Source organism: Chlorocebus sabaeus, chromosome 11, assembly GCF_047675955.1.
Source record: "Chlorocebus sabaeus isolate Y175 chromosome 11, mChlSab1.0.hap1, whole genome shotgun sequence".
Taxonomy (NCBI): Eukaryota; Metazoa; Chordata; class Mammalia; order Primates; family Cercopithecidae; genus Chlorocebus; species Chlorocebus sabaeus.
Window position 1 is genome coordinate 3,322,850 of NC_132914.1, and position 15,754 is coordinate 3,338,603.

Here is a 15,754-nt window from a genome sequence, read left to right on the forward strand (position 1 = left end):
GCTGGTCTTGAACTCCTGACCTCAGGTGATCTGCCCACCTCGGCCTCCGAGTGCTGGGATTACAGGTGTGAGCCACCACACCCAACCCGAACGTGTTCTTCTCTAGGCTTGCCCTACAGTTGTCATCCTGAGCCTCCCCTATATTGAATGTACACTTTCCTAGCTCCTACATTTCTCTCTTTATTGGTGTAACCCCTTCATTTTGTGGGAACACATCCTCTAGTACCTTCTAAGAAAAGATGCACGGTACATAAATGACCTTGCTTCTTTTGAAATGCCATTATTTTTATTATATCCTTATACTTGACCGATTGGTGTTGGTAGTCTGGGTAAAGAATCTAGATCATACATCATTTTCCCTAGAAAATGATGGCTATTTTTTTTTGAGACAGGGTCTTTGTTTGTTTTGAGATGGAGTCTCGCTCTGTTGCCCAGGCTGGAGTACAGTGATGCAATCTTGCCTTACTGCAACCTCCGCCTCCCAGGTTCAAGCACTTCTCATGCCTCACCCTTGCAAGTAGCTGGGATTACAGGTGTGTGCCACCAAGCCTGGCTAATTTTTGTATTTTTAAGAGAGATGGGATTTTTCAGTGTTGGCCAGGCTGGTCTTGAACTCCTGGTCTCGAGTGATCCACCCACCTCAGCCTTCCAAAGTGCTGGGGTTACAGGTATGAGCTACCGTGCCTGGCCTAGAAATGGTTTTTAAGGATCATTTTTTAATGCGTTTGTCATTATCTTCTGACATAAATAGTCTGCTAGCATTCTAATTCCCTATCCTTTATTACGTAACTTGTTTTTTGTTTTTTGGGGTTTTTTTCCCCCCTCTGGAAGTTGTAATATTTCTTTTTTCTCCCTAATGTTCAGTTTCACACTGGTGGGCTTTGGGATATGTGTTGTTTTACTTCCCAGTGCTGAGCCAGGTACTTGGTGGTCACTTTTAACTGTGAGATTAGTCTTTCAGTTTTAGGAAATGTACTCGTATTATTTCTTTGATAATTTCTTTCCCTCTGTTTTCTGTTTTCTTTTCCAGGAATCTCTGTTATGATGTTGGAACCCTCTATGATGTTTACTATTTCTTTATTTTCCTGGATTTATCCTCTACAATTTTTACCATTTATTTTCCAATTTACTTTCTTGGTCTGTTTTCTTAGAGATTTCCTTAATTTTGTCTTCTAACCCTTTTCTGAATTAGTTAAGGTTGTATCCAAGTGCATAGCACACAAACCCCAAAGAAACAGTGGCATAAATAGTTTTTCTTTCACATCAAGGTAAGCTAGAGGTAAAGCCTGTCCAGGGCTGGCCCAGCACTGCTGACATCATGAGGGACCTGGCTTCTGTCTGTCTGCTATCCTCAGTGTATGACTTCTGTACTCAGGGTCTTACTGCTGGGGTTCTAGCCACTGTATCCATCTTCCAAGCATCAAAAGAAGCCAGTTTAGCTCCCTGCAAGGGGCCTGCCCGGAAGTCCCACACAACACATAATTAGTTGTATGGTTGCATCTTGCCGTAAGGAACCAGGGAAAGGTACTTTTTTAGTTGGGTAAGTTGCCGTTCTGGATAAAATCAGAGCTCTAATACTGCAGAAGAAGCTGCATCCATCCTTTTATGGGTGTATCTGAGTTCAGTTGGTGACATTTTGTTTTTTCTGGGTAGTTTATAAAGTGCATCCTGCAGTTCAGGGTGAATTGGATTAATGGAATACAGCAGCAGCTCTGCCACACCTTCTGTTGAATATTTAATTTTGGCTCTGACATTTTAATTTTCCAGAGCTGCTTCTTGTTCTGTGATGGCATCAAGATGTTTGATGGATGTAGTTTTTCTTTTCTTTTTCTTAAAGGTATGAAGTGAGCGCTATTTCTTAAGCTTTCTCCTGCTCTTAACCCTCCCCCTACCCACGCCCAGACTGTCTTGCTGTGTTGCCCAGGCTGGAATGCAGTGGTGTGATCTCGGCTCACTGCAACCTCTGCCTCCCTGTTCAAGCGATTCTCCTGCCTCAGCCTCCCAAGTAGCTGGGATTACAGGCGCCCGCCACCACGCCTGGCTAATTTTTGTATCTTTAGTAGAGGGAGGGGTTTCACTATGTTGGCCAGGCTGGTCTCGAACTCCTGACCTCAAATGATCCTCCCGCCTTGGCCTCCCAAAGTGCTGGGATTTACAGGCGTGAGCCACCACACCCAGCCTCCTGCTCCTTTCTCTGTCTTTATTTCGTTTTAATTTCTTTTTTCTGTTTGTTCTGGTCCTCGTCTTTCCAGCCAGAGGGTTTTCTTCAGTGTCTTTAGTTCTTAGCTGCCTGTGTGTATTTTTTTAACAGCTTTCTTGTAGTGTAATTACCTTACCATACAATTCACATACTTATAACATACAGGCCAGGCACAGTGGCTTGCGCCTTAATCCCAGCAGTTCGGGAGGCCAAAGCAGGCAGATTGTTTGAGCTCAGGAGTTTGAGACCAGCCTTGGCACATGGCAAAAACCTGTCTCTACAAAAATAATACAAAAATTAGTCAGGCGTGATAGCATGTGCCAGTAACCCCAGCACTTTGGGAGGACGAGGCGGGTGGATTGCTTGAGTCCACAAGTTGGGGACCAACTTGGCCAACATGGCAAAAACCCATCTCTCCTGAAAATACCAAAATTAGTCGGGCATGGTGGTGCGTGCCTGTAATCCAAGCTACTCGGGAGGCTGAGGTGGGAAGATTGCTTGAGCCTGTGAGGCGGAGGTTGTAGTAAGCCAAGATCACGCCACTTGCACTGCAGCCTGGGCAACAGAGCAAGATCCTGTCTCAAAAAATAAAGTATACAATTCAGAGTTTTTAAGTATATTCACAAAGTTGTGTAACCTTCACCACGATCAATTTTAGAACATTTTCATCATCCCCAAAATAAGCCCTGTTCCCTTTAGCTGTCACTCCCCCACTCCCACCCCCCAGCTCTGTGCAATAATCTACTTTCTGTCTTTGAAGCTTCGCCTCTTCTGGACATTGTATATAAATGGGTTTATACAGGATGTGGTCTTTTGTGACTGGCTTCTTTAACTTGGCATAATGTTTTCAAGGTTCAACCACATTTTAGCATGCACATTCCTTTTCATGGCCAAATACTTCCTTCTGTGTGGATAGCCCACATGCTTTATCCATTCATCCGTTGACGGGCATTTGGGTGACTTCCTCCTCTTGGCTATTATGAGCAGTGCTACTGTGAACATTACGTACAGGTGTTTGTGTGGACATTCATTTTCATTTGCATCTGCTTACGTGTGGAATTACTGGGTCACAGCAACTCTGTTTAACTTCTTGAGGCACTCCCAAGCGTCTTCCCAACTCTGTTTAACTTCTTGAGGCACTCCCAAGCGTCTTCCCAACTCTGTTTAACTTCTTGAGGCACTCCCAAGCGTCTTCCAAAGCGGCTGCACCAATTTTATTCCCACCTGCAAGGTATGAAGATCCTGTTTTCTCCACATCCTCAGGAACACTTGATACTCTCTGTAGCCATCCTAGTGAATGTGCAGTGGTATCTCGTTGTGGTTTTTATTTGCATTTCCCTGATGACTGACGATGGTGAGCATCTTTTCATGTGCTTACTGGCCGTTTGTAGATCCTTTTTGTAGAAATGCCAGTTCAGAAATTCAGATCCATTGCCCTTTTTCTTTTTTTTTTTTTGAGACAGAGTCTTGCTCTGTCACCCAGGCTGGAGTACAGTGGCGTGATTTTGGCTCACTGCAACCTCCGCCTCCCAGGTTCAACCGATTCTTGTACCTCAGCCTCCTGAGTAGCTGGAATTACAGGCACACACCACCATGCCCAGCTCATTTTTGTATTTTTGGTAGAGACAGGGTTTCGCCATGTCGCCCAGGCTGGTCTTGAACTCCTGAGCTCAAGTGATTCACCTGCCTTAACCTCCCAAAGTGCTGGGATTACAGGCGAGAGCCACTGTGCCCAACCCCATTGCCCATTTTTATAATAAATTGGGTTTTTTAAATTACCGAATTATGAGTTCTTGGTTCTGGATGAAAGTTCCTTATCAGTTATATGATTTGTAATTATTTCCCATTCTGTTGAGTATCTTTTCACATTCTTTTTTTTTTTTTCATAGACAAGGTCTTGCTGTGTCTTCCAGGCTGGAGTGCAGTGGCATGGTTATTGCTCACTGCAGCCTTGAACTTGGGCTCAAGTGATCCTCCCGCCTCAACCTCTTGAGTAGCTGGGACTAGAGGCGTGCGCTACCACGCCTGGCCAATTTTTTTTTTTTTTTTTTGGAGATGGAGTCTCGCTCTGTCGCCCAGGCTGGAGTGCAGTGGCCAGATCTCAGCTCACTGCAAGCTCCGCCTCCCGGGTCTACACCTTTCTGCCTCAGCCTCCCGAGTAGCTGGGACTACAGGCGCCCGCCTCCTCGCCCGGCTAGTTTTTTATATTTTTTAGTAGAGACGGGGTTTCACCGTGTTAGCCAGGATGGTCTCGATCTACTGACCTCATGATCCGCCCGTCTCGGCCTCCCAAAGTGCTGGGATTACAGGCTTAAGCCACCGCGCCCGGCCCCGCACATTTTTAAAAGTTCCTTCCCGTTATCCTTCTAGCTGGGTCTCTGGAAGGGAAAAAAATTAGCTTGTGTGGTCAGTCTCCCACCTTGAGCCAGGTGTCCAGGATGATGGGTGTGGCCTGTGTGCCACTTTGAAGAGGTCGGCAGTCGCAGTTTGGAGTGCTGGACTGAGAAGGCTCTGGCAGGGGGAGTGCTGGGTGGATGGTCACGGCCACGTGGTGTAGCCAGGGAAATATTTGTCAACCCTTCTCCTTAAGTGGTGAGGAGTCATTTAAGGATTTTGAACAGAGCAGGACGTGGCCATAGTTGTGCTTAGTTGGATAACTCGGGCACCCAGACTGGAAGCAGGTGTGAGACTCCTGCAGTGGAGTCCAGGCAAGAGGTATGTGCCTCCTAAGGACCTCAGCCGGAGAGGCTGGCTTCAGGGTGTGGCGTGGGAGGCAGGATGCTGTCCACTTTTTCTCAGGAGGGGCTTAAATCATCTCCCAGTCTCCCTTCCAGCCTTGGATGTGGGAATTGGAACCCGTACAGCCGGCAGTGGCGACTCCCAGCCGTGCTGAGTCTAAGGGGGCCTCCAGCCCCTGGAGGAGCCTCCACCCTTGCTTGATCACTCGCCCCCCTGGCCTGTCCAGGCTCAGCCCTGACTCAGGGGAAGGAGCTTAGGCGAGCTGATCTGTGGCTCTTTCCCGGCGTGGCTCAGGACCCTGGGGGTACAGTTGGGGTCAGAGGGGAGAGCCAACTGGCAGTGGCAGGAAGCACTCTTGGGACCACTGCCTTGGAGCGGCAGATGGCGTGTCCGGGACCCTCTCGCCTTTAGCTGTTGGTAATATTCTCTGTTCTTCTAGCCACCCTCCAGGCGAGGACCATCCTAGGTCTTTTGTTTCACAAGTAGGGGAAACTGAGGCATGGAATAAGCCAGGGCCTGGTGACCCCTGTCCTGTGGGCACTCCTGTTGGGTACATGCCGTGAGACAGCTGGGCCCAGACAGACTGGGAGAGATGACAGCCGTGCTCTTCTCACCACGTTACATAGAGTAACACGTCCGGTCCTCACCACAGCAAGACTGTGGATAACCTCCCCGGCAGAGGGGAAACTGAGGTACAGACAGGTGAAATCACCTGCCAGAGGTTGCCCAGTTTGTAGTACCCGACCCATACCAGACCATGGATCCATACCGGAGCAGCCTGACCCCAGGGTGTGTGCTTGGAGCCACCACACTGAACAGTCTTCCTTGCAAAGTCCCTGGCTGCCCTCCATGCAGTGTCCTGGAGCTTCTTCCGCTCCCACTGGAGAAGGCTCTGAATTGTCTAAAACAGATCCCCAGCCCCTGAGGAACAGCAGGCAGTGGTAGCGTGGGGAGAGCAGAGTTAACTCCGTGTAGTCAGTGTAGAGCCAGGCACTTGGACTTCCTGTGTCTTCTCGACCTCAGATATCCCTTCCAGAAAATAGGGCAGTGGCCTTGCATGGAGACTAAGGTTGCCAGGGAGGAAGGAGGACCTAGAAGGTACTTTTCCAAACTTGGTGGTGGCCCATGTCCTCTCTTCCCTTCTGACTCTTAGGGGAGTTTGGAGGTGGGGGTTGATGGGAGAAGAGAGAGTTGGGACAGCCAAGGACATGGGATTCAGCGGGTTCCCTTGTGGACTGTGTGTTCCAGCCGTGTGCTGTGCGGACCCAGCACGGGCCCAGCTCCCAGGAGCTCACTCTCTGGATGGGAGAATCCAGCGTGAGTCTCAGAGTCCTGGGGCAGGAGCCGCTGGACAGGGGAGTGTGGGGTGCCTACCAGCAAGGCCCTCCTGGCATGTCATGGCAGGGCACGGTGGGCAGCAGTTGGCCCAGCTGGGGCAGAGTCTCAGTTTTACCACTTGAGAACTGTGTCCTGGGCAAATATTGGCTCCTGTGCCTCTGCTTCTTTGTGTGAATAGTCAGCAGTTTAATCTTGGGGACCTGCCAGGGGCTGTGTCGCTGAAGACCCCGTGTGTGTGGCCGGCTGGTACTGAGTGGGGGGCGGTGGCCTGCCCTTGCCCCACCCCTTGTCTGAGCCCTCTGAGTGCCAGCGGCCTGGGCAGAGTGAGGACGGGTGAAATCAGAGACGAGGGAGCGCCGGAGGCCAGGGCACCTTGGCGGTCATCTGCTCCCTCCTCCGCATGTGTGGGGCGGGCAGAGGCACCAGAGGAAGACACGTATGTGGCGGGGAAAGGTAAATACTCGTGTTTGCCGACAGTGAGACTTCGCGTCAATCGTGGGTCCCCACGGGGTGCTTCGGCTCCTGTCTTCTGCTCCCTGGTCTGGCCCCGCCTTCCCCCGCCATCAGCTGGCGTGAACTTGGCCACACACAATTAGGAAGGAAAACTCCTCAGGCAAGGAAACGGTGTCGCCTCTCCCGGAGCCTTTCTTTTCCTGCCTGGCTGTTTTCTCAGTCCTGGCTCCCAGGCCCTGAATGTGCGCGCTGGAGAGGCAATCAGAACCTCTTGGAGTGGGAGGAGGACTTGTCCGTCCCCAGTCCCGCCTCCTTGCCTGGGCCCTGAGTTACTGCTCTTACTGCGGGCGCTGTGGTGGTAATTCATAGACTCTCCGACTGCTGGGACACATTTCCAGCTGCAAGTGGCATCTGCCAGCCTGAAGGCCTGAGGCTGCTGGGGCTGTGCACTGTCTGATGAGTGCCACAGGGCCTGGAGCAAGGACTGGTGCAATGAAGCCCCTTCCTCCCCCAGAGCCCTGCGAGTCCCCTCCCAGAGGGGTCCGGGGAGAGGGGGTCACTGGTGACCATTAATGCCGCTCTGCACATTGGCAATGCCGGGCAGAGCCGGGCTGCACCGTTGAGGCTGCAGAGTACCCCAGGCCTTCCTCCCATCTCAGCCTGCTGTCCCCTTTCAGGCCCTGACATTTCTCCCAGGCACATACCAGCACATGACAATGAATCTGAGCCCCTCCAGGCCCCCACACCCGGGCTGCGGCTGTCTCTGCTCATCTGTCAGTCACCCGATCCCCCACACCTGTTCCAGGCACAGCCTGTGAGCTGCCCACCCGCACGCACAGCTATGAATAGGGTGGAGGGAGGGTTGCAAGGGGGCACTCACAGGGCAGGGGACGGGGGCAGCTCCCATTTTTCCTTAGGCCGAGAAGCATAGCTTGTTTTGGGGAGGTGCTCAGTGTGGGGAGATAGGAGCGTGGACAGGAGATGTCAGGAGTATAGCTGCAAGAGAAGGGGTGGGGCTGTAATTAGAAGGATCCAGGCACTGAGGGAGTCGAGGTGCTCTGGGGCGGGTCATCCGCGTGGCCAGCTGGTGTGTTCTGGGTCTATGCAGTGTGACCACGAGTTCTGGGGCTGATTGTGGGATCTCTCTTTCTCCCCCGACCCCCCGCGCAACCCCAGCACCTGTGTTCTATTTGCTCCCAATTAGAAATTCCGTGAAGCAGAAACAATGTCTCAGCCTTTCCGGGCCCCCCTGCCTCCAGCAGTGCTGGCCTGGGCTGGATAAATGGGCACCTGAGCGATGGGAAGAGCCAGGGAGCGCGAGCTGATGACAGAAGAGTGTATTTGAGATGGGGGTGGAGCTGGGGTGCAAACTCAGGGGGAGCAGGACAGTCCTGCTTGTGACTGAGGGACCTTGCTCTTCTCACTGGTGCCACCCAGAGGTGAGAGGGTGAACAGCTGCCTGCAACCTTGATTGAAGGCCCTGGGAGAGCTTAGTTCTTGCCTCCAGCATCCTGCCTGCACGGGGGCAAGGACGTCTGGACAGATTATGACAGACAGGGGAGGGGAGGGGGATGGGGGCAGCTGCTGCCTCTGCGTGTCTGGAAGAGCTGGGAGGTGTGAGTGCCAGTCCTTCCCAGCTTGGCACATGAGATTCTTCTAAGCTGCCATATGCATAAGCTTTTTTTTTTGTAATAGTTATGTAGTTGCCCAGGCTCAGTGGCCCATTCCTGTAATCCCCCCCACTTTGGGAAGCTGAGGCAGGAGGATCGCTTGAGCCCAGGAGTTTGAGACCAGCCTGGGCAACATGGTGAAGCCTAATCCCTATGTTTTAAAATAATTTTATTTGAAAAATAGTTATAGGCCTGATGTGGTGGCTCATGCCTGTAATCCCAACACTTTGGGAGGCCGAGGCAGGTGGATCACTTGAGGCCAGGAGTTCGTGACCAGCCTGGCCAACACAGTGAAAGCCCATCTCTATTTAAAAACAAAAACAAAAACAAAAACTAGCTGAGTGTGGTGCTGGGTACCTGTAATCGCACCTACTCGGGAGGCTGAGGCAGAAGAATCGCTTGAACCCAGGAGGCAAAAGTTGCAGTGAGCTGAGATTGCGTCACCACACTGCAGCCCAGGTGACAGCGAGATTCCGTCTCAAAAAATAAAAATAAAAAAAAGTTATATAGTTATTTTCATCTATATTACAAAGAATAGAATCCTTGATTTCAGGGACTTGTTGCTTAGAACGGAATTAAGGAATAAAAGTGAGTCGATTTAAAAGAATCAGGATGTGTAGTGGATGACACATGAATGTGGCATTGATCAGAGGGGCCATGCGTGGCTGAAGTCTGAGGGTCACCAACATTGATGCCTGGCCTCACCTCGTGGTGTTCCCCACCATGTCCAGTGCGTCCTTCCCAGGCGGCTGGGCCTCCTGCCAGCGGCATTTCAGGCATGGTTCACATTTCTGCCCTGTGCTTCTAGCTGCAGCATGTCCTGAGGACACAAACCGTCTCCCAACCCCTTTTTAGGAACAGTCTGACAAACTCAGTCTCCTAGGAGGAGCAGGAGACTTAGAGAAAACAGGAGACGGGCCAGGTGCAGTGGCTCACACCTGTCATCTCAACACTTTGGGAGGCCAAGGTGAGAGGATCACTTGAGGTCAAGAGTTTGAGACCAGCCTCGGCAATAGCGAGACTCTGCCTCTACAAAAAAATTTAAAAAATTAGCCAGGTGTGGTGGCACATGCCTATAGTCCCAGCTACTCAGGAGGCTGAGGTGGGAAGACTGCTTGAATCCAGGAGCTCAAGGCTGCAGTGAGCCGTGATCATACCACTGCACTCCAGCCTGAGTGACGGAGCACCATTCTGTATTTAACCAAAAAAAAAAAAAAAAAAAGAAGAAGAAGAAAATAGAAATCCGAAAGCCCAGGTTCTGGTCCCATTTGCCTTATGTTTGCCTGTAAGACCTTGGGCCAGTCACGGCCACAGTTAAATCTTATCTGGCAGAGGCCTCAGCCACCTCTACCATGCCCCCTGGGCACCCTGCCTGCCATGTGTCATCCCCTCCCTCCCAGCATCACAGATGGAGACAGAGTGGGGAGACTGAGGCCAGCCCAGGGCTGGTAGTGGAGGGGGTTTAGGGTAAGCGTTGCTCTCTGTTTCAGAGGCTGAGCATTGACTCGAATGCTCTTTTTCCCTAATGGCCTCATCAAAGCCGAGGCAGATGCACCGAACCATATGCCATTCTGTTTCAGCATGAAAACAGCCTTTTTTTCCTCATCATAAACATAATCCTCCCTCGTTCTGCTCTGTAGCCTGCTTTCCCACTCAGTGTGTTTGTAGTCATCCATGGTAATACATGCAGGTCCTTCTCAGCGTTTTTGGTGGCTACATAATGTTTCTATTGTGCTCTAGACAATCGACACCCCCCGCCAGTCTAGAGAAAGGTCCTGCTCTGGGAAAACTTCTCTCCAAAGGAGAGAAAAATAATGATCGAGTGTCCCCTCATGGCCAGTAGTAGAATTGCTTGGTGCCTGGCTCTGAATCTGGCCAAAACCTTCCTGGGGTTCTAGGGATCCCCTCATCTTTGCACAGAAGAGTCCTTGGTGTCAGAACTTTGACCAAGGCCCGAAGCTCTACTGCACTCCTAGGGCTGTGCTCTGGGTGAAGCTTGCAGTGATTTCAGACCAGGGGTGTGAGTGGGAGGGCTGGCCGCCCCTGAGAACAAGCCTTTTGTAATGTGCCTGTGCATTGTTTCTGAGTCTTCACTTGTTCTCTTAGCACCCTTGGCTCAGATGTTTGATGTGGGGCTGAAGTTCTGGGCATGGGGTCCCCTAAGAGGTGTAGGGCTTCGGGAATACAATTCCTGCCTCAGAGTCCCCAAAGCACCAAATTGTCTGTGTGGTGCCTGCCTTGCTTCGCGGTGGCACTCTGCTGGTTTGGGACAAGTCTTGGGGTTGGAGCCTGAAGACCTGGGATCTTTCACTTACCAGCTGGGTGGTGTTGGGCAAGGCTAACAGTCAGGACCCCTCATGGATAAAACCGAGGCTGTGATTTTGGGTGTGAGATCGGCACAGAGTCTTACTCTGCCTTTTCTAGAAGAGAAGTTTCAGATCAGCCCCACATCCAGCAGGAAGCCTTCTGGGCTCTGCTTTATCAGGGGAAGGAAGAGCAGCCTGTCTGAGGCAAGGTGAGAAGCTGACCTAGAGGACCAGTGGCTGGGCCTGTGAAGGGCCTTGTGAGCCAGGCCGGGGACCAAGACTCCTGTCCCTTGTGGCTAAATGGCTCAATGAGATGGTGCAGTGACTCGTCTTCTGAAGGGACTCCCAGGGCCGTTAAGAGAACGAACCAAAGGGAGGGACAGCTGGTGCCAGGGAGCCTGCTCTGGAGGCTGAAGCAGAGATGTCAAAAGATCCAAGGTGGCAGGACCCCGCAATGCTTAGAGGGGCAAGAAGCCAGCCCCAGAGCCGTTTCTGAGGGAGCATCGATCGGGTCTCCGGCGAGACAAGAGGATGAGACAGGAGCACCCTTCACCCCCTTCCACCCTCACCCCTGCCGGTCTCTTGCCCTGGTTTTCTGTTCTCATGCTTCCTGCACTATCAAAATTCATTCTGGAACGATTCTGATAGATGCATTCAAACTAAAATAGAGCTGTCTGATAGAGATTCAAACCTTTGCAGTTTAACAAGAACAAAGTCTTAGACTATGAAACTTGAAGTCTTAAAGATGGAATCTGGGGCTCCCACCTGCTGGGTGTGTTAGTATCTGGGCAGGCAGCAGTGGCCTGAAACTATGTGGGTCCCAGTGTCCTCTTTTCCCATGATTTAGGCAACATGACCTGATTTTGTACCAGGCAGAGATGTAGAGGATGGTGGAGGCTTTCCAGCGTCCTACTGTCTATCCTCAGTCTGATTTCTTCCCAGCCCTAGAGCCGGGACCGGGACCCTGAGGTCTCCCTGATGCTCCCGTCTGACACGGCACCTGCTGACCCTCCCTCGGCTTCCCCCTGTCTCCCTCCAGGCAGACCTCAACACCAACATCGAGGATGAAGGCAGCTCCTTCTATGGGGTCTCCAGCCAGTATGAGAGCCCCGAGAACATGATTATCACCTGCTCCACCAAGGTCTGCTCTTTCGGCAAGCAGGTGGTGGAGAAAGTTGAGGTAGGAGGCCACCCTGGTGGGTGAGGGGCGCTCCCCAGAGCCATTGCTCCCCTTTCAGGATCCTCCAAGCACGTCCTTACAGGCACCCCCGGTCCTCTCCAAGATCAGAGCCGCAGCACAGGCAGGGCCCTGGGGCATCTACCTAGTCCAGCCCTCTGGCTTCACAGTGGAGGCCCAGAGAAAGCAGAAGCACAGGCAGGGCCCTGGGGCATCTACCTAGTCCAGCCCTCTGGCTTCACAGTGCAGGCCCAGAGAGAGCAGAGGCCTCCCCCGAACGCCCGCACGTGGTCACACCGCTCACTAGTGCAGAGGCAGGGCTCGGTGCCTAGGATCTCTGTCCGCTGCTCCCTTTGTTCCATGAATGCCTAAAACTCCCTGATTTTCTACTTGTGGGTACCCTGGAGACCCCGCTCTAGTGGACGTTACAGAAAAGTCAGGCCTGCCTTTTAGGCGGTGGTTTCTCCCACTCTGCTAAACCCCTGGCCGAGGGCAGTACAGGACAGTGGTGAGGAGCACACATTCAGGGGGATCCCCCACCCAGCCACCCTGCTTTCTGGTGGGTGTTTGGGGGGTTGTGATAAAATCCTCCATTTGTCTCTAAACAAGGGCCAAGTTATCTTCACTGTCCGTGACACAGTCTCCTGCAGCACCCTGTGTTCTGGGCCCGCTGCATAGTGGCAGTGACAAGGAGCTGGGACTGAAGGCCTCCAACCTGAAACACCTGTGCACTCTGAGAGTCCGGGACCCTGTGCTGCCCACACACTTGTTAAACCAGACCTCCTCGCCATGCAGGCCGGTCTGCGTCCCTCTCCTCACCCTGTCCCCAGATTGGTCTGAATTCACGAAGTCCTAGTCTCACAGCCTATCAGTTATTGATAACCTTCCTCATGCCAAATGCAGCCAGATGCCAGGCCCGCACCAGGGAAGAGAGATTCCTTCCCCCAGTGCTTCTCACCTGGCTGCACCCTACAGTCTCCTGGGAGCTTTGGAAACACACCAGTGCCTGAAACCCATTCAGCACCCCTCAATCTCCAGGGTAGAGTCCAGGCATTATTGGTGTTTAAAAAGTGCCTCAGTGCTGGGATTACAGGCTTGAGCCGGGCCGAGACGGGCGGATCATGAGGTCAGGAGATCGAGACCATCCTGGCTAACATGGTGAAACCCCGTCTCTACTAAAAATACAAAAAACTAGCCGGGCGAGGTGGCGGCGCCTGTAGTCCCAGCTACTCGGGAGGCTGAGGCAGGAGAATGGCGGGAACCCGGGAGGCGGAGCTTGCAGTGAGCTGAGATCCGGCCACTGCACTCCAGCCCGGGCTACAGAGCAAGACTCCGTCTCAAAAAAAAAAAAAAAAAAAAAAAGTGCCTCAGATTATTTATTTCTAATCAGTCTTGTAAAACTTTTGAGATAATTGTGGATCCACTTGGGATCATAATCCCATGTGCCCTTTACCCAGTTCTTGCCCTGGCAATGTCTTGTATAACTAGAGTATAAAGTGGACACCCAGGAAATTGACATTGATGCAGTCCACCAAGCTGGTTCAGATCTCACCAGCTTTATACGCACTCCTATGTGCACGTGCATGGGTGCGTGTAGATATGGAGACTTGCATGATCACCACCAGACTCCCAGGGGTCCCTGTGTATCCCCCGTGGTGTTCTCATGTACAGCCAGGATTGAGGGGCTCCTGCCACTGCTCCTGTGTCTCCTTAAGCTCCCCTCCTGCCATCTCCGGTTCCTGCTGGTCACCCGTGGAGGAAGGAGGTCTTGTTTAATGTCCACCAACCTAACAGGGTGACTATTTTTTTTGTGTGTGTGAGACAGTCTTACTCTGTCGCCCAGGCTGGAATGCAGTGGTATGATCTCAGCTCACTGCAACCTCCGCCTCCCAGGTTCAAGCGATTCTCCTGCCTTAGCCTCCAGAGTAGATGGGATTACCGGCGCGTGCCACTGTGCCTGGCTAATTTTTGTATTTTGATAGTAATGGTTTCACCATGTTGGCCAGGCTGGTCGTGAACTCCTGACCTCAGGTGATCCGCCTGTCTTGGCCTCCCAAAGTGTTGGGATTGCAGGCATGAACCACTGCCCCTGGCTGGGGGTGACTCTTTTCTTAAGGGCCCCTAGGCCTCCTGCCTTTCCTTCCCATGGAGTTGGGTCTGGGTCCTGGGGCTTCCCATGGAGTTGGGTCTGGGTCCTGGGGCTTCCCATGGAGTTGGGTCTGGGCCGAAGGCGGTCAGAATGGGATTCTAAGCCCCTGCTGTCCCCGGGCCTGCAGACAGAGTACGCTCGCTATGAGAATGGACACTACTCTTACCGCATCCACCGGTCCCCGCTCTGTGAGTACATGATCAACTTCATCCACAAGCTGAAGCACCTCCCCGAGAAGTACATGATGAACAGCGTGCTGGAGAACTTCACCATCCTGCAGGTGTGCCGCGGGTGTGGCTGGCGTCTGTGTGTGGGTAGCAGCGAGGGCGTGCCCTCATCTGGGGCCTTATTCACCCTTGTCTTTTTCTCTCCCACAGGTGGTCACCAACAGAGACACACAGGAGACCTTGCTGTGCATCGCCTATGTCTTCGAGGTGTCAGCCAGCGAGCACGGGGCTCAGCACCATATCTACAGGCTGGTGAAAGAATGAGAGACTCGGGGAGCAGGGAGGGGGGAAGAGACGTGTGTGCAGGAAACGGGGATGTGGGGAGGGGACCTGCAGGGGCAGCCCCTGAAGTGCCAAGAGAGCTGAGAGGAGCAGTTGTGACTCTACCCAGGAACAGACTGTGCCTGAACCTGCGGTGCCCAACCCCAAATAAACCCAAGATGCTGTGTCTTTTCAGAGGACCTGGTCTGGCTGTGTGAGCCTCGGGAGGGACTGGGGGAGCAATGGGGCCATCTGGGAGGCAGGCCGGAAGCAGTGCTCAGAGACGCACCCCGGGCATTTCTGAAGCCAGCACCCCAATGGACTCGGCCAGGAACATCACCAGACCCTGGAACCGAAGACGTGATGGTCCCCGTGCTGCCTGTCAAGCCCCTGCACTGTGGCGGTGGCCACGCCGGGAGGTCCGAGGAATGCGTGGGCTATGCACCCGCAGCCACCTGCACCCCTGCTGCACTCGCAGGACGGTTCACACAGAGAGGCCCCGTCCCCGGGGGGGTGGGTTTTAGGTGTGGAGGTGACAGTTGTTGGATGGGGACACCGCCAGAACTCTCTGGATAGTTTCCGTCCATCTCAGGGGATGTGGATGCCATGACCATCTTCCATGACCACGCTGGGGGCGCGGGTTTCAGATCGAAGGAGGCTGAGGTGGGGAGGGCAGGAGGCGGGGAGGGCAGGAGGCAGCGGGGCTGAGGAGCCTGGACTTAGATACACAGCTGAAGGGGTTCCTGGGTTTATTTCTCCGGAGAACTGGCATGGGCTCAGAGTTTTGCCAGTCCTGGCTTCGGTCCTAGTATTCTAAGCTGCCTGACCTTGGGCATTTGTCAACCTGTCTGAACCTTAATCCCCTTTCCTCTCTGTAGAGTGGGAAGATACGAAGTTCGGAAAGTGCCTGGTGCAAGGTGCACTAAATACACCTAACAATGAACTCCTCCCTCCCTCCCTCCCGCCCACGGGGAGGCCGGAATCCGGCTCCTTCCTGCCACCTAGTGGCTCTTTGGGGTCATCTTCCCTCATAGGAACCACAGATCAGTAGCCTAGAGCGGAAAGGGAAGTAAGATTCAACCTAGGGGTGTTCATGTTTATCGTGTGTCCGGCACTCGGGGAGATACAGCATGGGACTATGTGAGTAAGACAGCATCAAAGAGGTGTCATGGAGTGTGGTTAGGAGCAAGGGCTCTGGAGTCAGACTAGCTGAGTGACCTTGGGGCAAGTTACT

At 52.8% G+C, this 15,754-nt stretch overlaps 1 protein-coding gene across 6 annotated transcripts in view; it reads left to right on the forward strand.

The window, feature by feature from the left end:
* Positions 1–14,712, forward strand: part of TEAD4 (TEA domain transcription factor 4) — an 85,693-nt gene extending 70,981 nt beyond the window's left edge. For all 6 annotated transcript variants that reach the window (XM_073020390.1, XM_007967247.3, XM_007967250.2 and 3 more), the window contains 3 exons: positions 11,746–11,886; positions 14,160–14,312; positions 14,410–14,712. In XM_073020390.1, coding sequence (XP_072876491.1) covers positions 11,746–11,886; positions 14,160–14,312; positions 14,410–14,523 — 408 coding nt within the window. In that variant the 3' untranslated portion in view covers positions 14,524–14,712. The remainder of the gene's footprint in view (positions 1–11,745; positions 11,887–14,159; positions 14,313–14,409) is intronic.
* Positions 14,713–15,754: the final 1,042 nt, after the last annotated feature.